This window comes from Mastigoproctus giganteus, chromosome 8 (assembly GCF_048544385.1).
Source record: "Mastigoproctus giganteus isolate SK-2022 chromosome 8, ASM4854438v1, whole genome shotgun sequence".
Lineage (NCBI taxonomy): Eukaryota > Metazoa > Arthropoda > Arachnida > Uropygi > Thelyphonidae > Mastigoproctus > Mastigoproctus giganteus.
The window spans coordinates 58,157,937-58,183,047 of NC_143582.1; the positions used below are offsets into that span (position 1 = coordinate 58,157,937).

Sequence of the window (25,111 nt, forward strand, 5' to 3'; positions counted from 1 at the left end):
TCCAGTTGACCTGGGTGGCTAGTGCAACGTTAAGTCAGTTTGGTGCAACATAAGCACTGGGAAAATGAGAGTAGGAGTGTGCTATAGGCCCAATGACTGAGTATACCAAACAACTGTATGGAGAAATAGTGGGCCAGGTAGATTATGACAAGTTGCTGGCAAAGAATGCAAAGAAAAGCAGCAAAGACTTCTTTGATTATGTTAACAATAGAAGGAAGAGGTTGAATCACATTAGGCCACTTGATGTCAGTGGTTTAACTGTTGATGACCCTGCTCAGGTTGCTGAAAAACTGAATAGGTATTTTGCATTAACATTCACACTAAAGGAATTCTTTAGGGAAGGGATACCAGAATTTTATCAAACTCCAGTGGGGAGCTAAATGACTTTGAGATACCTGAAAGGAAAGTGGAAGAGAAATTGTTGAATCTAACCATTAAAAAAAAGGTGTGGGGTCTATCCAGTTATATTAAGGGAGGCAGCAAAGCAGGTAAGCAAACTCTTAGCCATGATTATGAGAGCATCCTTGAATTCTGGAGATGTGTGAATGTATTTCCCCATTTCGCAAAGTGCATCCAAAGTTTAAATGAGTAATTACAGACCTGTTAGCTTAATGCCTGTCCCAAGGAAAATAATGGAGTCACTGGATAAAGAAGTAATGCAGGACCATCTAGACAGGAATGCAATTGTACTACAGTCAGAGCATGGATTTGTTAGGGAGGCAGACATGTCTAACCAATCTGATAGGTTACCTACCATGAAGCAGTGACCAATGAACTGGATGAAAAGAATAATTTTGATATCATATACTTGGATTTCAGGAAAGCTTTTGATACTATTCCACATAAGACTGCTTGTAAAAGAATAAGAGAAGTTTACCTCAATATGATACGTAGAACACTTCTGTATGATACTCTCCAGAAATTAAAACGAAAACAATTTAAAATCTTACATTACAGTAAAAAATAATTAACAATAATTAAAAATCAAATGAACACAATTAAAAATCAATTTAAAGCAATTTAAACTCTGTTTCCAAAATTTAAACGTATCCATATTAATTCCAATTTTTAAACTCATCTACCATTTTATCCTGTCTCAACACGTCAATTGCAGATTATATAAAAAGGTGAGTACCGCAAATTAAGCTATACTATTAATTTGAGAAATTGAAAATTAAGTCAAAAATTAATTTAACGAAAAAAATTACAAAACGATTTTCCTTCCCGAAGCTGACAATGCTTTTCGACCGTATGTCATAAAGCATTTCAGCTTCAGGAAGGAAAATCGTTTTGCAATTTTTTTCATTAAATTAATTTTTGAGTTGATTTTTAATTATTGTTATTTTTTCTTATTGTAATATAAGATTTTCGATTTTTAAATTGTTTTCGTGTTTATTTCTCGGGAGGATCATATGGAAGTGTTCTACATATCATATTGAGATAAACTTCTTTTATTCTTTTACAAATACAGTAAACCCCCGCTATTCGCGGGGGTTACGTTATCAAGTAGTTATATCCTGAGAAATGCCTCGAATACCGAAAACGCGAATACTGAGTTATGGCTCCCATAGTAATAAAGGGGTTCCGTTCCAAAGTATGAAATATATAAGAAAAACTAGTCTAAAATTTTGTCTATGTATGTATTATAGGTACCTTCATAAATATGACTATGTGCATAGACAGTACATAGTGAAATGCAAGCATATGGCATCGAAATGAAAATAAGAAACAGTTTAATATTAAATGTAATATTTATTAGAAATTTCAAACAAATCTTTCAAACCAGCGCCTTTGCTAGCTGGTTTTCCCGCCAGTGCTATCACCAGTTTCGCTAAAGTGTTGATAAAGGAGTTTTGCCTTTTCACGAATAATGAGTGAACTTAACGGAATTTTATTTTGAGTTCGATCTTCTATCCACAGATTTAAAGCCTTTCCATTTTTTCTAATTTAACATCACGAGTTACAGAGCAAATTTTTGAAGCAATTAGTGCGTTTTCATGGACACTATGGCGGATTTTTTCTTCCGATTTCTTGATTGATCGTACCGTTGACTCATTGATTTTATAATGTTTTGCCACTGAGGAGACACTTTCACCATTAGAAATTTTGTCTAATAACTCAATTTTATTCGCCAATGTCATCATCAGGCACCTCCGTAGCCAGGTGGGAATGGGAAGGAGCAGCAGTGCGTAGCACACGCTTCTTGATTAGACCGGGGTTCGAGCCCGTCACCACCAAATACGGAGCATGCTAAAAGGTCAGGGAATGACCACCGCACCGGAGCAATATGGCCTTAGTTGCTAATGCTCCTAAAAACCAAATAACATAACAATAACAACAGCCAATGTCATCACCTTCTTTGATAATTTCACATTCACATTTCCCTTGTTATTCGTAGCCATATTTTTGTACGGGTTAGAAAGAACTTGTCCAAATAAAGTCACTTTCTTCCGTTAACACACTCGAAAAAGTCTGTTTTACACTGCAAAATGGTAGATTTATCAATTTTGTAAGCATATCAATTTATAAATTGATAAGCTTACAAATAAATTTATCAATTTATAAATTGATAAATTTATTCAATTTTAAAAGCATATAAATTAAAAACAAACGACGAAACCTTTCATGGCAAGCACATAACACATACCGAACAAGGATTAGCGAGAAACATCCACGCTCGCAATTTTGTCACCCCCCCCCCCCCCCACCCACTGAGCGCTCTTTTGACCGGGAAAGAATTTTAGCAACGCCCATGTTTTTTTATGGCGGAAAATGTTCACGGCGCTTTAAAATTCACATTTTTTAAGGTTTCATTTTATGTTAAATCAGCGACCGCGAATACAGATACCGCGAATAGCGGGGGTTTACTGTATTGATATCAGCGTAGAATGTATTGAGCATTATAGCTCTGGTTCGTACTATAAAAGACTGCTGCACAAATACTTGCTCTAAGGCTGTTTACCCTGACAGTTTTTAATTATTCCATATTTTTCTCTCTGCTACTAGTCTCCTTAGTTTATTTGAGATCTGTTTAGGTCTAAACCTTGAACAGTATCTCTTAATTGGTATAAAAAGCCTAATAGCATCTATGATTACTTCCCTGAATGCTTTTAGAATTTGCAATTGTTAACATCACCAGTTAGTCCTACTGAAATGAATTTTAAAAACTAAGACCATTGTAGTTACATTGATGAGAGAAAAACCACTTCCCTTTACCCTTGCCAGTAGTTATATCTCTGAGTAAATCCTACAACAACAGATTGTGATCACTTTCTTCTAGTGGTTTCTTATTAAAATTCTTAATGCATTAAGAGTCACTGCTGATAATTGGATCAGTCAGTTATTCAAAGACACCGCTCAGTTTCGCCTGAAGATATGGTACTGGCAAAATGCAATCTCTTCTTAATGGGAAAGTAGCCAAGAGTTTGGCTTAATGAAAATACCTCTTAGTCAATGAATTTTTTTTATTGGAGACCACCTACTTGTGCTTTCCACCTTAATTTATTAGAATTTTACTTATGGGGACTTGTAAAACATAACATAGAACATAAGCTTTTCTTCTTCTTTTTAATAGTTTTAACTCTGTGAGTGGCCTTTGATAAATATTATTAAAAAAACAAAAAAAAAAAAAAAAACAAACACACTAGTGTGTAAAAAACCGTTTATCAAATAAAAATTTTAAAATTTGTGAAATTATTTTTGAATACGTATTATTGAATTTTTTTTTTTTTTCTGTGAGATTTTCTGAATGCAGACAAGTATTAATATTCTTCATTGTTTTATAAACAGTAAGGTCAGTATATCACTTCTAATAATGCAGTTTAAGATGCAAATGGTTGTGTATCCTATTTAAGAGATATGTTAATTTAATATTCAGAAAACCCCCAAATTGTATCAAAGTTTGTATTTCCTTTGTTTTCAAATAGAGTTGTTTTCAGATTATCCTAATTACAGACTGCAATTAGTATCATCAAATGAGCTTCCAAGGACAGGAAGTCAACATAAAGGAGCTCATCTTTTGCATTAAAGGTTGGTCTTACATATTGACAAGGTGTGCAGGGTTTTCAAATCAGGAGACAAGATTTTCAATGAAATCTGAAAGGTTTCATTTATAATCAATTTTTAACAGTATGTAGCACAATTCTTACACTAATATATGCTTATCTCCTGAAGTACAGAACTAAACTGAACACACAAACACATTCAATCATACAAAAAATAAAAAATATCATTTATATATGGTGGTTTGACCGGTTACTGTGATTAATTGTTCAGGGATTATTGGTAACAAATGCTATTTTGGAACACTCATTTTAAGTGCAAATACAGCAAAAGAAAAAAAATTAGCTTCCTGTAAAATTTGCTTACTGTATTACATATGCTGTATGGAAACTAATGCAAATATGTTAAAATATATACCCATTACTGGACGTGAAATTTTTCATATTTTTTTTCTTTTTAAATGAATGCTCTATCTATCCATTTCCAACTTCTTGGGAGTTGAGGGAACTGAAAATGGAATTTCTCAGATCTGCAAAGCATATAAACATTATCTCATATTAATAAGGTCAGAAATAATGCCTAGTGATATTACCCCTCCACCACCATATTGTGATATATTTTTATATGTATAAGAAGATTATGCAATTAATTAAAGGTTTATAATTAATGCTTTTTTTTTTTTTGCAAAAATTTTAGCTCATTAAAGAATTACCAAATCTGGGAGAAAAAAACCGAGAACGTCCTTTATGTTATGGCTACAGTATTAAAGCAAGAGCCTTATTGCATGCACATTTAAGCAGAATGAAGTTACCACAAAATACTTTAGAAGAAGGTATATTTAATTGTACTTTTTTTTTTTTTTTTTTTAACTGATTCTTAAAAATACAGTTATGAATCTTGTGTATTGTAGTTTGAAAGTACAACTAGCCTTCTCTTAACCTTGCAGTGCTTGTAAGGGACTGTACCACACTAAGAAACTCTCAGAGAGTTCCTTAGTGTGGTACAGTTTTATCTGCTGTGTTATAAATCCCTCTTAAGTCCAAAAATCCAGGCCCAAAGATGGATTCTGATATTGAAATTTGAAATGTAGCCATTTTTTAGTTACTGAGACTGTTGGGGTCTGACTGTGCCAGTTGTCCTTTCCATACCAATAAACTAATCAAAATACTTCATGCCACAAATTGTCTTTATTGGGCTTCTTACTTAGCAGTACTCCATGTAATATCCTTCTTGAGTTTAATTAATAAAAGGTTTGTTGAAAATAATGTTGCAAAATAGTTTTTAAATTAAAATTTTAAAGTAATAAAAAATTGTTTAATATTTACTGCAGTCCATTAGTAAACAATAAAGCATTGGTATGCTTCAAGTAGAATTTAAAAATAAAAAAAATAAAAAAAATTTGGGCACCTGTTAGATGCCATGCAGTTGCTTTGGTTTGGATTTTATTGGCACATTAGCAACTAAGGCTATAATGAGCCAAGACTAGGTAATATATAAAAATTTAAACTTTAAGCTTTGTAAGGTGTATTAGCATATATGCATAATATGCGTATTGCCTTCACCATGTCTATCCATCCATCTGCATGTAATAACTCAGCTCCCATTGGATGGATTTTTATAAAATTTTATATTTGGCTCCCTTAGAAAAATTTGTTGAGCCATCCACTGAAATCAGATAGATAGAAATCTGACAGTTATTATTTCTTTGTTCGTCTGTCTGTTCTAATGCAGTACATCATGCCCTTTTTAACTGTCATTCAGTATCTGGCTCATGCTCCTCCAACTACAGCAAGGTCCTCCTTTGAATAGTTAGACTGCAAAATTTTGAAGTGCATAAAACTCTTCTTTTGTACTAACTAACGGTTGTTTATTTCCAGGAGTAAGGGAGTGGACAATAAGAGCTTCTTCAATTAATTGTCCCCTGAAGTCACAATACTTAACACATTCATAGAAAAAGATGGTTCCAATCTTTTGGAAGTCCACAGGTGGATTTTCACTCAGCATACTCTATATGAGTATGCTGAGTGATTCCAAATTCCTTTAACTTCGCAAAATGTGAACCATGTTCAGTCACAAGAAAATCTGTATGGAGATTGGGATTAAACCAAATTGCCCACTGTTTACATTTGGCCTTTACCATCAGATTTCCCCCACCCCCACATTACTGCTCCTTCCACACATTTGCTCCAACATTCTTGCCACTGTTTTACCACTTCTGTCTACAGACGTTTTATTTCCTCTTTGTAATTCACATCATAATCTATTTCAAGTGAAAAACAATTATACAGCAGCCCCTTTCTTAGCTGATAACTTATTGATAGAAAATTAAGTGTGAATCCAGTGGTAGATTGGTGGTAGTAGTAGTAGTGTCAAATGATGCAAGAAAGCAAGCTTTATATAGCATCAGCAAAAAAAAAAAAAAAACACTTCACCCATCCACACCTTCCAAGAATTTGTCTAGGTCTTCCTTGAATTTATTCAAACCATCCACTTCCACAACATCAAATGGAAGCCTGTTCCAACAATCAACCACCTGCTGGCTGAAGGCAAATTTCCTGCAACCATCCTTCCTCAACTTGAATTTTTGCCCCTTCATGTGCGTATAGTCTCAGCAATAAAATATAGCTTTGGTGAGCATGATTTCTCATGTTTCCATTAATTATGAATTTTACCCTTTGGGAGTATATTTATGGCAATTAGGTATATCAGGTGAAGTTTTTATTGGATTTCATTCACAGATATATATATATATATATATATATATATATATCCCATCTAACAAATGTGTTCGCCATTTATTGGGAAAAAAATTAGTTACAAAATTTGTCACTGTATGACACATCACATAACTATCTTAGTTACGATTATGCAAATAACTTATGTTATTTGCATAATCATAAGTTATTGCCACAGTGCCACTACTCAGCTCTACTGTACTGTACTGTATAAAAGCAAAGCAGTCTCTTCAAAATCATACAGTAGATATTTGCCTGCACTGCAGCAGCAATGCCAACAACATTGCAGGAAAAGGCACTATTAGTGAAGCTGTACTATCAGAACAGCAACAATGCAGCTGTGGCTATCTGAAAATTCTGACGTGAGAAGTGCATAAGGCATGGACCTATGACTTTGTGTTGTCCTCAAAATGATTGAAATTTGAAGCGACAGGGCATCTTGGTGTTCAACCAGGCGGAGGTCGAAAACGAGTGGACTCCTCTTGTGTTGAAGATGTGGCTATGGCTGTCATGGATTTATCAAGTCAATCTCCATGTGGTAGGGCAAGTGTGCCAGCTGTTTCTCATGAAGTGGGCATGCCATATTCCACTGTAAGGCTGTTAATGCATCAGGTGTTGCGATACTATCCTTACAAGATGCACATGCTACAGCAGCTAAAGCATGGTGATACAGATATTCGTTTCACATACGCACTTCAGTTTCTGGCGCAAATGACAGTGGATATCACTTGGCCATGGAACATCCTTTGGGTAACAGAAAACCCTTGAGTTATCCAAGAGGTCCCGCTGCATTCTCCAAAAGTGACAGTGTGGTGTAGATTTATGGCCACATTCATGATTGGGCCATATTTTTTTGAACAGGTAACACCAACTGGACCCTGCACCTGTTCTGTCACTGGACAGCAATATTATGAAATGTTGACAAATTTCGCAATACAAGAGCTGCAACATCCATCTTGCATGAATATGATATCAGGATACTATATTCATGCAAGTTGGTTTGCCCCCCCCCACATCCACCATTGTGTCCAAAGATTGCTAAGGCAACACTTTACAGATGAATGGGTCATCAGCCATTGTTTCCAGACATATTGGCCACCCCAATATGTACCTCACCCCATGCGACTTCTGATTGTGTGATTTTTTTTTTTTTTTTTTTTTTGAAGAACCAGGTGTATCGGGAAGGATGTCAAACTCTGGCAGATCTCAAGGACAGCATTAGATGTCATGTGCTGGCTATTCCATTTGACATGTTATATTCTGCTGTAGAAAATGCTGTTCTTCGAATGGAAACTGTTATTGACCAAAATGGAGGACACATTGAACAATTGTAGCACTGTTCAAGTGATTTGTATTGCCACAGCGCCATATAGTGACATTTTGTAACTAATTTTTTTTTTCCAATAAATGGCGAGTGCATTCTTTATTGTACCTGTTGGCCAAATTTCTTTTTTTAGAACTTGCTCCAGAGCCTTCTACATAGGGATACTTTAATTTTAACAACCTTGTGTATGCGCACGTGTGTGTGTGTGTATATATATTATTGTTATTATTTTCTCCATATGTCCTTTCTTGAATGTATATATGCTCTCATTTCTTTACTAAGGACTGTAATAAGTCAACAAATAACATGAATTTTAGTGTTTACGGCGTGACATTGGCTAAGTTTTAAAAGTAAACTTTTTAAAACTTTTCTTATATAATAAATTTTACATAAAGAAAGAGTTATATGCCTAGCTAATTTATTTCATTACCAAGAAACCAAATTCAGTATATTTTACCATGTTTATTTCCCCCTCCCCCCCCAAAAAAAACAGATAAACTCTATATAGTCAAGAAATGTCCATATTTACTCCAAGAGTTTGTACAGTGTGCCTCTCAACTTACTATGCTAGCCCTGGCAGGGAGAAGTAAGTATATAGTTCATTTAAATGTCTCTGTATAATAAGTTCTTTTATTTATTTTTTTTCTTATATTTTTTTGAATCTGCCCAGATATTTGTTTTTTCAGCTTTTTTTAGCATAGGGTAAGTAAATTGCTGAATTTATTCATAATTTATAAGTTGTGTATTGGTGAAACAGATAGGTTATTATGGTATTGTGTTAGGTGAAGCTCTTTCTAAGTGCCTTGGGAGTAACATCAATGAATAAAATTCCATCAGAGTGACTAATTCACTGGTGGATCATAACAAAGTGCCTAGTGATTCTGCTTTTTAGGAAATTTGTTTTCCAAAGGAGCCAGGAAACAATTATTAAGGTACATATCAGGCTGACTTTTCTAGTTTATTATTGTAATTAGCAGAATTTTATAATATACATTATACAGTTGTGCTCCCATATCCGCTGATTCAGTTACCCGCAGTTAACCATGGAAAAAAAATGAAAAAATTTTGAAAATTCCAGAAAATAAAAAAAATAAACGGTTCGTAAGTTTAAAACCGCCTGCCAAGCGAGTACAGCCTGTAACACGGTGAATTCCACCAGCCCGGTACGTGACTCATCTCCCTTTGTCCTGCATGCCCGTGCTCCCATGCGAAACTTTCCCCCAATCTGCTTCTAGTGTCCTTGCTGATTGCATTTGTTGTAGCATTATTGCAGTGCCTTTGTTTAAGAATGCCCTTATTTACTGTAATAATGGCCCCCAAAGCACAAGAGTAGTGGTGCTGGTAGTGCTTTTAAGCCTGAGAGAAGCAATGAAATGCTTCCCATTTGTGAAAAAGTAAAAAATCTCGATATGATCGAAAAAGAAAGAAAATTATATGCGGAGATTGCCAGGTTGTATGGTAAGAACAAATCTTCGATTTGTGAAGTGATGAAGCATAAAGACAAAATTCATGCTAGTTTTTCTGTTGAACCTCAAACTGCAAAAGTAATTGCTACAGTGCATGATAGGGTGTCAGTTGAGGGTGGAAAAAGCATTAAATTTTTGGGTGGAAGATATGAACAGAAAAAGGATGCCCATTGATGGCAATGTGTTATGGCAAAAGGCCTTAAACCTATACGAGGACTTTTGGAAAAAAGACGAGATGGAAGAGGAAACCAAGCCATTTACAGCAAGCAGGGGATGGTTACATTGATTCAGAAATATATTTAATCTGAAAAATATAAAAATTACTGTAGAAGCTGCATCTGCCGATAAGGAAGCTGCTGCCATGTTTCCGGGAGAGTTAAAGAAAATTATAGAGGAGGGAGGCTACCATCCTAAGCAAGTTTTTAATTGTGATGAAACAGGACTGTTTTGGAAAAAGATGCTGAACAGAACCTATATCGACAAAACTGCAAAACAGGCACCAGGCTTTAAAGCATGGAAGGACCAATTGACGTTGGTACTGTGTGGCAATGTGGCTGGGCATATGATAAAGCCTGGCATTGTTTACCAAGTGAAGAATCCTCATGCTCTCAAACACAAAACAAAAATTATTTGCCTGTCTTCTGGCAATACAACTTCAAGGCATAGGTCACGGCAGTGTTATTCACTGAATGGTTCCACGAATGCTTCGTCCCCGAAGTGAGGAAATGTTTGGAGAAGGAAGGGTTGTCTTTCAGGGTTTTATTAATAATAGACAATGTGCCTGGCCATCCTCAGTCGATCACCATTGAAAATCCTAATGTCCAGGTTAGGTTATATTTTTGCCACCTAACACGACCCCACTGCTTCAGCTGCTCGACCAGAGTATCATTAGGTGCGTCAAGGCTGCATACACTCGGCAAGTGTTTGAGAGATTGATGCCGACCCTGACATTGAAATCATGGACTGCTGGAAATCATTCACCATTGCTGATGCAGTAACATTCATCAAAGGTGCAATGGATGAATTAAAACCAGAAATGGTGAATGCATACTAGACGAATTTGTTGCATCAACTCGTCCATGATTTCAAAGGCTTCCCAGGAATTGACAGAGAGGTAAACAAGATCATCCGAACAACAAGAGAAGTCGGTGGCGATGGATTGGTCGATATGATAGCTGAAGAAATGGTAGACCATATCTAAGAACATTGTGAGGTTTTGACAAACAAGGAGTTGGAAGACCTTGTTAGGTCATCTACGGAGGAAGAGAGAAACTGAAGCTGAACTAGCAAAGTGGACACTGAAAAATTTGGTGAAGTGTTTCGGATGGTACAAAACTTAAAGGAGATAATGGATTACGATCCTATGATGGAACGCAGCATTAAAGTTACACATTTGATAACAGAAGTAATGGAACCCCTCCAGCAAAAGAAACAACTCCCTATCACAATGTTCTTCAAAAATGTAGAAAAAAAAGTGTTTACTATTGACGATCCACAGCCATCAACATTGTCTACTCCTGATGTCATTCAACGACTGTCATCTTCGTCTCCTCCAGCTTCAGAAGATGATCCTTCTGGCGTCTCATCAGAAGGTCAATAGCCTAGAAGAACGTCACAATGCCTACACCATCGCCCTACTTCATCTCATAATTGTCATCATGGATCATCTCAGCAACAACGAAGAATGGGAAGCCAGTGAGTATCCACAATAGGCTAAGATAATTTCTAACAAATAAAACTCTTTTCATTACATGATATATACAGGTACAGTACATGATACAATAGTACTGTACAGGTATTTTTCATTGTAAAATGTGTAACAGTACAGGTATGTTTTTCTATTGTGCCTTCATCCTTTGAGGTGTATAGAAAGTATAATTTTCATTGTTCCACCATCCTTTGATACGTGATATTTTTTCATTGCTCTATCATCTCTTGAAGGTTAGGCTAAAATGTCAGAATCCCTTTCGAGAGAGAGAGAGAGAGTACAGTATGTATTTCGTTGCCTTGTTTATTATAGTTGACTTCATTGGTGCTGATCGCTTCACCGCTTCTCGAATTCTGTCTTTGTCCTTTATTGTGTTAACCGTTGCCACTGACAAATCTGAATTCCGCACGACACTTGTTAATGTTTGGCCATTTTCATACATCCTTATTATTTTAATTTTCTGATCCAACTCGATCGCTTTCCTTTTCTTGATTGATTTACTAGTACCGCTGTCACTTATTCTCTTATTCGGCACCATGATAACAGTCAAAATTAAATTTTCTGAAAAGAACTTCACAAGGTTAAGGCGAAAACTCACTATTATCACCCCATGCAAGCTCGCATTTTACTAAAGCACATTTCTGGAGATCACAGCCATAAAACAGTAAAAACAATTTGCACTTTCCGGTTTATTGGGTTTTTCTATTTGTGCAATTCCTTATAAACGGTAGTTAAACTCGATCTTATTGCATTTGCGATAATACTGATAACTGGAATTCTGTGGGTTTTTAAGTTATTATAGTGAAATGTGTGACCCCTTCACTGAAATCTTCAGCCATATAAACTTCCCACGCACTACTTGCATGTGCAATACAATGGTTCCCTTTATTTTTTATGATGTAGATTTTAAATCGAATAGCTTCCCTTTATTTTTTACATTGTTGCATATGGTTTGGTCACCAACATTATAATGGTTCTTTACAGATTTAACAGATGCACTGTTTTCAGACTTTTGAATAATTTCAAGTTTTTGTTTAATTTGAAAGCACAACTCTTGCATTTGCCTATCATTTTTGCAATTTCTAAACAAAAAAAATAGTTACTATAAAAAAAAAAAATTCTGACATCCCTGACATAAATAACAAAACAAAATTTGTCCTTTTTCAGTGCGATGGAACACAAAAATCAATGCAATGCACTAAATCAAACTAAATATTTGGTCTCTCTCTTTTTTTTTTTTTTTTTTTTTTTTGAGCAGTAGGTGTGAAGACAGCAGGGGTTTCAAGATAATAGGTACACTAATCTCCCAAGAACCGGCATTATAAAATGTTCTTGTCGCTTATTTACAACTTGCAAAATATCTGTTTATACCTATTCTAGTTATTACTTGAATTTTTTGATTTCTGGTTGATATATATATTTTTTTAATTTGGAGTCTTGAAGTGTCCCAGTCAATCCAGTCCTGGTAAATCAAGAGTCTGCTGTACTTTATTATTACCGTATTTAATGTTGGTAATGTCTTACTGTGTGTTTAATTTATCAATTAAACTTTATTATACATATGTATGTACAAGAAAATACATTATATATGGGGTCAGTAGGTGTGTTCACTTATATCTGAGGTTTCAGCCATCCACAGTAGGTCTTGGAACGTATTCCCCATGGATACAGGGGGTCTTACTGTATATATGTATATTTAATGTATTAATAATAAATGGTTGTAGTTAACAGCTTGAAAAGAATGTTAATTAAAAAATTAGTATAGATTATGGACAAGGAGCACTGCAAGTAATAGCAGAAATATCCAATGACCATAATCAAATATAGATAAGTAGATTAGAGTACAAATGGTGGAATGCTGACCACATCAGATGTATTAACCATGGAAAAAATTAAATAGATACCCATAAAATAAAATAAAAATACATATCGTACTTAATGCTCTAGATCCAATGATTTTAACTTTGTCATCAAGGGTCAGCAGCCAAAACCAATAGAAATATATCAAGAAGCAAGGCCTCTGTTTCTGATATGAAATATACATAGCAAGAGGTAAAAAAGTAGGTTGCTGTATATTTCCTAGGCGACCCGACAGAGACCAAAAAGGAAAGGAATAAAACCAGATAAAATAAAATTAAAAATTAAGATAAGATTAAATAAAAAGAAATAGCAAGTCACCCAAGAGGAATTTAAAAACAAAAATAATGTAAAATGCAGACGAAAGGATGTAGACAAAGGCAGACAACTTACTGCAGTGCCAAGCAGGAGCTAGTGAAATGGGCTGAGGGGAGCAAACGTCAATCAAGCTGTGTCGGTGAACCAAAGAAATTAGCAAATTAATTCTCAGGTTATTAATAACGTGTTAAAGTAACTAAAAGTGTGGGAGGGGAGAAGGTTTAAATAGGTCAAAATTAAGGTTACCAGTGTAGTAGAGAGAAATATCAAACTGACAAAGTAGGGTAAAAAGACTAAACTTTGTTGGAGACAAAAAAACCAAGAGATAGTGGAAAAATAGCATCTTGAATATTGCTTTTGGTTGACCTAATCGCTTACTAGAAATAAAAAAATGAAGAGTGTAAGAACAGTAAAGAGTAATTGGAAGAAAGAGAATACAGTGGTGCTTGGGTGGTCCGGGGTTGCGAAACCTGTACCTGTAGTAGGGCCATAGACATAGGTCTGGGAGTGTGCTTCTTGTGTTTGTGAGTAGCTTTATAATATTATTATAAATATATGCTAAATCAACTAAAAAAATGAAAAAAACCATCAAAATATAATACCCCCGTAATTAACCAACCGGTGGGCACAAGGTTTCTAGACCGTAAGACACCAAGGGGGCTAGAGGGTATTGTCTGTACATAATATACAACCCTGAATGTAAAAAGAATATCAACCTACTATTATACTGTTAATATCTGTATGGTTGTCAATCAACTTTTTATATTTAATGCAGATAATTTTATTTTGGAGATTTTATTAATGTAGAGATTTTATTTTAGCAACAGGTATGGGTTTCACAATTCTGGACTGCTCAAGCACCACTGTATTCTCCTTTTTCCAATTACTTTTTACTGTTCTTACACCCTTTATTTTTTATTTCTCGTGAGCAATTAGGTTAACCGAAAGCAATATTCCAGATGCTATTTTTCTGCTATCTCTCGCTTTTTTCGTCTCCAACAAAGTTTAGTCTTTTTACACTACTTTGTCGGTTTGATATTTCTCTCCTATACTGGGCTGTTTATGCTTCATTTATTTAATTGCCGACCTCCCTACTACACTGGTAACCGTAACTTTGACTTATTTACACCTTCTCCCCTCCCACACGAAAAAACAAAAATAACCACCAAAATATAATACCCTGTAATTAGCCAACCAGTGGGCACAATTTTTCTAGACTGTAAGACACCAAGGAGGCTAGAGTATAATAATAGGTTGATATGTAAAGAGAATATCAGCCTATTATTATACTGTTAATATCCGTATTGTTGTCAATTAGCTTTTTATATTTAATGCAGACGATTTTATTTTGGACACCCACCTAACACTGCCTCGATAGCATCAGCAAATATTCTTGCACCCTTTCTATTGAAGTGTATCCCATCCCTGTAGAAACAATCTCTCCTGTTAACAAGCACAGGCCACACAGAAAAATTCTACCCCATGAGCCTTGCACAATCTCTCCAGGGCCGAATTGATTGATGAGGCTCTCATCATATACTCCTTCCTATCGTGTCTGGGCAGAATTGCAGACACTTTCAGATTTAACTCTAACTCATGACTCTTTTTCAACATTGACCTGTACTTGTTAAGTAAGTCCACAGATCTCCTACTGTTAATATCATTAGTGCCAACATGTACAACAGTATCACCCTTTGAGCCCTTACAAAGGATGATATCTGCCCTACAACGTCATCAACTTTTCCCCCTAGCAGACATAGCCTGGTCCTATAGCACCTATTCTTTTGGCACAATATATTTCCTGTCTCCCTGACAATAGAGTCACGGGCAATAACTAGCTCCTGTGGGACCAATGCATTCTGCTCTGAAGGTTGCCTGATGATAACAAAAATAACTTTGGTTAATTTACTGCATATTGACATGCATTACATATATATATCTGTATTATGACCACTTTAAAAATGAATTATCACATTCATACTTATAGTAATTTTTTTTTTTTTTAAATTAAACAAATTTTTTGGTAACGATATGGGTCATTTTCCAATTCTTTCACTTACTTTTATAAAAAAAAAACAACCGTGTTCAAATAAAATAAATAGCATGCAGTCTTCTCTAAAAAATAATCGAAAAAGAGACTAAACTTTGCTAGTAGCAAAGCATCGCTACAAAGAATTAGAAAGATTTGTGGTTTTATTACTACTTCATTACAAGCAAACCTGCTTTGCTGTGAGAGGTTAGTTGTCAGTTTTCTGCACAACATTTTGCTTGGTGTGTGTGGGGGGGATGGGGAATAACAGGCATGTATCAATTTCCCTTAAAAATGTTGGTCATGCTTGGGTGTAGAGTGTGCCAGAAGTGAGAATACACTTATAACACTGGTCAGCATGTAAACTGTTAAGAAAACGAAAATACCCAATCTTGACTAATTTTATGCTGCTGAACACGAAAATCACATTAAATTTGTTGTTTGGCTCTTTTCGAATTACAGTTGAGGTCTTATATTAGTGAGTTACTCTACATTATCAACTATGGCTGTTGGCAAAGTGCATGGCAACACTGCACTTTCAGTACCACCACACTCTTATCATGTGATAAACAACTATCGCCTCTTTCTGCATCATGTGATGTTGTTGTCTTAAATGAAGAATCACTTCAACTCTGTTGCAGTAATCCACGAATACAGCTAGGTACTGGGTGATTTGTTCTCAGTTAACGGTTATTCTCTGTAAGATTCCTACTTTTTGTGCAGTATTTGTGTTGTGTAAGATTAATATGCCCTGTAATTGTGTGAATCACTCCAGATGACTTTTGTTACATATGTGGAGAAGTCATGTTAGCTTCAAAAAAGCATCCCTTAATTCGAGCCATAAAAAAGGCCTACTTCTTGTACTTTGGGTATAAAGTAGGTGACCAGAACGAGAACCAGGCTCCATACATATGCTGCACTACCTGTTTATCAAAACTCAATGTGTGGGCGCATCAAAAGGGAAGTTTTATGCCTTTCACAGTGCCTGTGATATGTGGAGGTAGACGACAAAACACGTCACAGACTTTTACTCTGTGTGGTATCTCCTATTAGAAAAGGGATGACAATGAAGAAAAAGTGACAGTGATGTACCCAAATATACCATCTGCAATTTGTCTTGTGCCTCACGGTACTACCTATTACTTAACAAGTACAGGTCACTGTTGAAAAAAAGCCACGAATTAGGGTTGAATTTGAAAGTGTCTGCAATTCTGCCCAGACACGATAGGAGGGAGTATATAATGAGAGCCTTGTTGATCAATTCGGCCCTGGAAAGATTGTGCAAGGCTCAAGGGGTAGAATTTTTTTCAGCCTGGACTATACTTGTTAACAGGAGAGACTGCTTCTACAGGGATAGGATACACTTAAATAGAAAGGGTGCAAGAATATTTGCTGATGCTATCGAGGCAGTATTAGGTGGGTCGGAAAACTGCTAGCTTGGGGGGGGGGATACAAAGACTAATAGATTAACAGTAGCCACTGTCAGAGGTGAAAGTGATTCTTGCACTGCTTCTATTGGAATGAGCAGAAGCCTGAAAAACAAGATGCAGGATATTTCAGAGACTGCTGGGAGTCATTGCGGTACAAGTAAACACATGGGTTGTGTTAGGGTAGCTAAGAATAGAAATAGGTGCATGTACACCAATGCTAGGAGTTTAGTAAATAAATTTGATGAATTTGAAGTATTGCTCAAAACATCAAAGGCAGATATTGGGATATCAGAGACGTGGTGTCACACAGATATAAGGAATGCAGAACTGGAATTTGGGGAGTACAACGTCTACAGAAAGGATAGACAGGATAGGAAGGGAGGAGGGGTTATGCTATTAGTTAAGAAACACATAAAATCCAAGGAAGTGAAGCCAGTCGACATCGCTGGACAGTGCAGTGTCGAGTCAGTTTGGTGTGACATAAACATTGGGAGATCAAAATTGAGAGTAGGAGTGTGCTACTACTATAGGCCTAATGGCTCTGATGAGTATAATAAGAAACTGTACAGGGAAATAGAGTGGGCCAGTACATCAGAGAGTCTTATAACGAGGGATTTTAATTTCCTAGATATTGACTGGAATTTGTGGGTTGGTCACTCACACACTAGCAAGGCTTTTATGGATTTATTGGATGATTGTTTTCTACATCAGCATGTTCGGGAGGGAACTAGAGGGAGTAATACTCTTGATTTGATTATCAGTAGTGATTCTTCATGCATTAAGAATCTGCAGATAAAGGAACCACTACGTGGCAGTGATCACAGTATGCTCAAGTGGGATTTACTGAAAGAGGTAGCAGTGGCATTTGATGCAAGAAAGCAAGTATACGAGCTTATGCAGCATCAGCCAAAAAAAAAAAAAAAAAATTACACCATTCCCTCCAAATGCCTGTCCAGTTCCTCCTTAAATTTATTCAACCTATCAACTTCCACAACGACAGATGGAAGTTTGTTCCAGCAATTAACCACACTCTGGCTAAAGTCAAATTTCCGCACATCTATTCTGCATCTGTCTTTTCTTAATTTGAATTTATGCCCCCTTAAGTTCGTAATCTGAACAAGTGGAAGGATCCCATCAGAATTCAGCATGCTCAACCCATTCAAGGCCTTATACACCTCAATGAGATCACCGCGCAGGTGCCTAGTCTCCAGCCACTGCAATTTGCAGAACTTAAGCCTCTCTTGGTAAGAGGATCCCTTCATTCCCCTCACCAATCTTGTTGCCCTTCTCTGTTCACGCTCAAGTAAATCTACATCCTTCCTAAAATGAGGCCTCCAGACCTGTACGCAGTACTCAAGGCGTGGCCTGACCATTGCCTTATACAGAGGGATAATCACCCCCTTTTCCCTGCTAGCAAAATTCCTATATATCATTGACAAAACCCCATGACCTGCCCTGGCAGCCTGTCTTAAAGGTAACTACCTTTAGGGGTAAAGGGAAGGGTTACTGCGTTTGTAAAGGCGACTACGATGGCCAGAGACAGTATTTAAATTCTATACAGTGGGACCAACTGATGATGTTACCAACAGCAAATTCAAAATGGGAAGCATTCAAAGAACTTATCTTGGAAGCTAGACTTTACATACCAACTAAGAAATATTGTTCAAGGTTTAGGCCTAAACGGATGTCAGATGAACTAATGAGACATATGGCAGAGAAGACAACTGCATGGGATACATACAAATTAACATGTGACACAGAAGCCTATGATAGATACAAGTTGATCTGTAATCAAGTTACAAAGGAGGTTAGGCAGGCGAAGGCAGATTACGAGAAATCTTTGGCAAGGGATGCAAAGAAAAACAGCAAAGAGTTCTTTACTTATGTAAACTCTAGAAGGAAGGGTATGAATCAGATTGGTCCACTAGATATCGATGGGTCAATGTTGATGATCCTGCTCAGGTAGCTAACAAACTAAATGAATATTTTGCATCGACATTCACACATGAGGAGTTATTCAACGAGGGGAATGCCAGAGGTATATTCAACTCTGGCAGTATGCTAGAGAATCTTGTAATAACTGAGAGTAAAGTGGAGGAGAAATTGTTGAAGATAAACACAAGAAAGGCACCTGGGGTGGATGGGAGCTATCCAGTTATATTAAGGGAGGCAGCAAAGGAAGTAAGCAAACCCTTAGCCATAATTATGAGAGCTGCCTTGGACTCAGGGGAGGTACCCACAGACTGGAGATGTGCAAATGTGACCCCAATTCCCAATGGAGGATCAAAGGCTGACACAAGTAATTATAGACCTGTGAGTTTAACCTCTGTTCCAGGAAAATTAATGGGGGCACTGGTTAAAGAAGCACTGCAGGATCATCTAGACAAGGCTTCAGTTATAGCTCGGACACAGCATGGTTTTTTTAAGGGGAAGTCTCGCCTGACCAATTTGATTGAATACTATGATGCAGTTACAAAAGAACTGGATGCAGGGAATAACTTTGATATTATATACTTGGATCTTAGAAAGGCTTTTGATACCGTTGCACATGGAAGACTGCTACACAAATTGGAGCAGTGTGGCCTTGGAGGCAAATTGCTGCTATGGATAAAGGGGTGGTTGAGGGGAGAAGACAGAGAGTGGTAATCAATGGACACTGCTCATCGTGGACTAATGTTATTAGTGGAGTCCCTCAGGGTTCAGTGTTGGGTCCATTATTGTTTTCTGTATTTATAAATGATATTGATGATGGTATATCAAGCTTAATCTCCAAGTTTGCAGACTATACGAAGGTTGGCAGAGTTATCAAGGACACTACTGACACTATGCTGCTGCAACAGGATCTGGAAAGGTTGAGCAGATGGGCTGAGAGGTGGCAAATGAAGTTTAACATTGACAAATGTAAAGTACTACATATGGGAAACTGCAACCCCAGAGCAACGTATCAACTCTGTGGTACTACACTGACAAGGTATAAGGTATGTTCGTGTCAGACGGCACCTGGGATTTCTCCCATCTCCGCGTGTGTTTCGCTGTATCGAGGACAGTACACTGTCAAGCCAGAGACTTGAAAGTGTGTGGGTCGTGTCTGTGCAGTGTGATATGTTGTACCCATTGTTTATACGGCTTATTGGCCGCCAGGCCCCTAGTGGGGCCCGACGTTGCCCATACCCTGCCACGTGGAGGCTAGCCGGGTGTATCCAGTATCACAACAATTTGCTCTGGCAGGTCCTGCCACCTAGTTTCCTGGGATTTCAGTGGCTAGGGCCTATTTAAAAAAAATAAATAAAAAATAAATAAAATAAAATAAAATAAAAGTGTATGCATTTGACATTAATGCTTAATGGGATTGCTGTTAGGAAATCGCTGGTTAGGGTTGAACACTAAAGAGATGTGTTAAAGGCCAAATAGGTCGGGCAAAATTTTGATGTTATTAAATTTAGACATGTAACGCTAGATAAAAGCTGATAGTGTTAGATATCTTAGAGATTTGCACAAAACCGGTAGAATTTAGACGTTGGTTATAATTTGGCGGCATTGTTAAGGGGTGTACTCGGACGATTTAGTGAGAGAGAGGGGGGGGGAGATTGAAGACTGGGGAGGAAACAGATAGAAGAATAGGGACGGATAGAGTAGGCATCCCCAAAGAGGTCAGTGGAGACGAGCCCCACCAGGCGAAATATGGGGGGGGGGGGGGTAGGCAGGGAGGAGAGGAGACAGAGGTCCGTCTCCTCCATTCCCTGCCTGGGGATGGGGTTTTAAAGGGAACCAGGTTAGAGTACCCAGTTCGGATCGCCAATGGCGTGTTGGCAGCAAAGCCGCAGAATGTCTTCGTCGGTGTCTTGTTCAAGGAGTGTCGAATCCGGTATGAAGGTCCAGCTGCCCATCCCGCTCTGGGGGTGGGATATGTTAGCTGGCAGTGGGGAACCTACCAGGTGAAGGGGGGAGACGCACACATTTACTTCATTCGGAATGTGCATTCTCACTCTACTTGCATTCTTTTTTTTTTTTAATTTTTTTTTTATACTTTTTTCTTATTTTATAATTTTTTTTTTTATTTATTTATTTATTTTTTTTTATACTTTTTTCTTATTTTATAATTTTTTTTTATACTTTTTTCTTATTTTATAATTTTTTTTTTTATACTTTTTTCTTATTTTATAATTAATTTTTTTTTTTTTCTTTTTCACTCAACTCATTCATCTTTTTCTCACACACCAGGAGGGGATGCAATGATGGGTAGCGTAAATTTAAATACTAATTAAAACCAGGGTTAGTGTGTACTTAACTTAGCATTTGTGTTCTTTTCTCTCACGCTTGCACTTTTATTCATTCTTCTAGTTCTCATCTCATTTATTCGACTCTTTCTTTCTGCACTGCACTCTCTGGGCACCGCAACTTACTGTTATTCTTCAGTTGTGGTGCAGGCCTAGCTGCAAGGTTTTTTTTTTTTTTTTTTGCAGGCCAGGGGAGAATGCAGTGATAGTGTTTATGTGGTTTGTAAATGTTTGTTGGTACAGTATATATAAAGTAATGTAAGTTATTTTTAACTTTGTATTCTTTCGGCCAATTACATTTGCTCTTCTGCTCACTCCCATTCACTTTCTCTGCATGCATTCCCATCCCCCTCCCCTACATTGGTTTGGGGCCCCAGGTTCCTACACATGGCATGGTAGTCATGGGGAGTTTTGTTATGTCAGGTTTCTGTCAGGGTGCAGAACACTGCTATCCTAACAGTTTTTAAGTCATCATCTGGGCGTGGTGGGAAACTTGGGCAATTTTACTATTGATTATTGTTTAATTGCTGGGGGGCTGAAATTGCTCTGCGCATTTCGAAAACTTTCTGTGTGAAAGATGTAAAAGCTTTATAATTTTGCTCTTCTATGATGAAGAGATGTTCTTCTCCCCTGGGAAGGGGACCAATCTGTGCTATTAGCTCTGTTCTGGGGATGTCATATATTATACATTCATAGAGAATGTGTGCCCAGTCTTCACTTTCGCCACAGGTGCAGTTTGGGTTATCAGTCAGGCCTAAGGAGGTTAGTTTCGCCTTTAGGGAGCCGTGCCCTGTCAATATAAATGTTGTAAAAAGTCCAGGGGCATACCACTTAGGTGGCTTTGGGCTAACCATTGACACCAGTGGCAGAAACCGTTTGGTGACCAGACCTCTGGTTTCCTGCTCCCACTTTGTTTGCCATAGCTCGTGGAGCTTTGTGGCTATTCTTTTTCTTTCATCATTGAAGGTATTGGTTGTATCAAGGGCTATCCCCAGAAATTCTGTGGGTATGCCCTTTTTAAATCTATAATATAAGCCTCTTTTGGCTACTTCCAGGTAAAGTGGGAGAGTTCCGGCCAGCAACTGTAGTGCAGGTGTGCTTACTGTGCGACATGCTCTGGTAATAGTGAGTAGTATTGTCCTTTGTATCGATTCTAATTTATTCCTATTTCTTACTATGGCCGAGCGGATGAACCACGCACCGGCTCCATAGGTGATAACAGGCAGGAACATTGCACAGTATATGATTGCCAAGGTCTTTCTTTTGAGTCCCCAGTCTGCTCGACTGATCCTGGCAATCTATGGTACTACACTGACAGTGGTAGAGAATGAAAGGGACCTGGGGGTGGTTGTGCAGGCAGATATGAAGTTTTCTGAGCAGTGCAGATGGGCTGCAAGAGTAGCTCATGATGTATTGTCAATGATATATAGGAATTTTTCTAGCAGGGATAAGGAGGTGATTATTCCCTTGTATAAGGCAATGGTCAAGCCACACCTTGAGTACTGCGTACAGGTCTGGAGGCCTCATTTTAGGAAGGATGTAGAGCTGCTGGAACAAGTACAGAGAAGGGCAACAAGATTAGTGAATGGAACAAAGGGGTGCTCTTACGAAGAAAGACTTATGTTTTGCAAATTACAGTCTGGAGACTAGGCACCGGCGAGGTGATCTGGTAGAGGTGTATAAAGCCTTGAATGGTTTGAGCATGCTCAATGGTGATGGGATTCTTCCTCTTGCTCAGAATAATCACCTGAGAGGGCATAAATTCAAATTGAGGAAAGACAGATGTAGGATAGATGTGCGGAAATTTGCCTTTAGCTAGCGGGTGGGTGGTTGGTTGGTTAGTGGAACAGACTTCCATCCCTTGTTGTGGAAGTTGATAGCCTAAATAAGTTTAAGGCTCAACTGGACAGGTATTTCGAAAGAACGAGGGGTGAAGTGGAAGTGGTTTTTTTTTTTTTGGCTGATGCTGCATAAGCTTGCTTAATTGCATCAAATGCCTCTACTAATGCTAATGCTATTCCTGATCCACCCGACCGTTTTTCTGTACACTGTGATGAAGATGAAGACATCATCATCATCATCATCCATTTTCAATCCACTGCAGGATGAAGGCCTCTCCAGCAACTTTCCAGTTCCTTCTGTTTTGAGCACTGGCCATCCATTTCCTACCCACAAACTCATGAATTTCATCTATCCCTATCCGCCTTTGTCTACCAGGATTTCTTCCTAGCTCCTCTTGGGTACCATTCTGTTATTTTCTTAGTCCATTTTCCATCATATCTTCGAGCTATGTGTCCTGCCCAAGACCATTCTTTAGTTTTGATAAGAATGTTCTTTACTTGAATTTGCTGCCTAATCCATGTGTTTCTCTTCTTATCTAACAGTCTGATTCCCAATATAATTCGTTCCATTCTTCACTGTGTAGTTCTCAGCTTCTCTTCCATTCTTTTGGTGAGTGCCCAAGTTTCACTTCCATCAGTCATGGTGGGGGGTATACATTGGTTCATTATTTTATGTTTCAGACAAACTGGGATATTGCTCTTCAGTATGTGACTATATTTCCTGAATGCCATCCATCCAAAATTTATTCTTCTCTTGACTTCCAGCCATTTATCATTATTACAGCTAATAACTTGTCCCAGATAAGTATATGGCTCCAACTTTTCAATTACTGTTCCTCCAATCATTATTTCCCTTTCTGTGGCATACTTTTTAGCATTAGCATTAGCATTAGTAGAGGCATTTGATGCAAGAAAGCAAGCTTATGCAGCATCAGCTAAAAAAATAAAATAAAAATAAATTAATAAAAAAAAAATAATAAATAAATAAAAAATAACCACTTCCACTTCACCCCTCTGTTCGTTCGAAATACATGTCCAGCTGAGCCTTAAACTTATTAAGGTTATCAACTTCCATGACAAGGGATGGAAGTCTATTCCACCAACCAACCACCCGCTGGCTAAAGGCAAATTTCCTCACGTCTATCCTACATCTGTCTTTTCTCAATTTGAATTTATGCCCTCTCAGGTGATTATTCTGAGCAAGAGGAAGAATCCCATCAGCATTGAGCATGCTCAAACCATTCAAGGCTTTATACACCTCTATCAGATCACCTCGCCTGTGCCTAGTCTCCAGACACTGTAATTTGCAAAACTTAAGCCTTTCTTCGTAAGAGCACCCCTTTGTTCCATTCACTAATCTTGTTGCCCTTCTCTGTACTCGTTCCAGCATCTCTACATCCTTCTTGAAATGAGGCCTCCAGACCTGTATACAGTACTCCAAGTGTGGTCTGACCATTGCCTTATACAAGGGAATAATCACCACCTTATCCCTGCTAGAAAAATTCCTATATATCATCGACAATACACCATGAGCTACTCTTTGCAGCCCGTCTGCACTGCTCAGAAAACTTCATATCTGCCTGCACAACCACCCCCAGGTCCCTTTCATTCTCTACCACAGTCAGTGTAGTACCACAGAGTTGATACATTGCTCTGGGGTTGCTGTTTCCCATATGTAGTACTTTACATTTGTCAATGTTAAACTTCATTTGCCACCTCTCAGCCCATCTTGCTCAACCTTTCCAGATCCTGTTGCAGTAGCATAGTGTCCTTGACAACCCTGCCAACCTTCGTATCGTCTGCAAACTTGGACATTAAGCTTGATATACCATCATCAATATCATTTATAAATACAGAAAACAATAATGGACCCAATACTGAACCCTGAGGGACTCCACTAATAACATTAGTCCACGATGAGCAGTGTCCATTGATTACCACTCTCTGTCTTCTCATTACTTATTCATCATTACTTTTGTTTTAGCCATGTTCATCTTTAGTACAAAATCCTTACTAACTGTGCATAACTGATTAAGGTTTTCCTTTAATTCTTTGGGATTTTGGCTTATGACCACATTCCCAACACGATGGAAGCAAGCGAATGTAAAACTCGTCTTGAAAAAT

General features: G+C 37.5%; 1 protein-coding gene across 1 annotated transcript in view; it reads left to right on the plus strand.

Annotated features, from left to right (window-relative positions):
• The window catches only part of Sec63 (translocation protein Sec63), a 237,335-nt gene that overhangs the window by 124,823 nt on the left and 87,401 nt on the right, over nucleotides 1-25,111 (plus strand). The window contains exons 10-11 of the mRNA XM_090379377.1: nucleotides 4,699-4,834; nucleotides 8,555-8,647. Of these exons, the coding sequence (XP_090235503.1) occupies nucleotides 4,699-4,834; nucleotides 8,555-8,647 (229 nt within the window). The remainder of the gene's footprint in view (nucleotides 1-4,698; nucleotides 4,835-8,554; nucleotides 8,648-25,111) is intronic.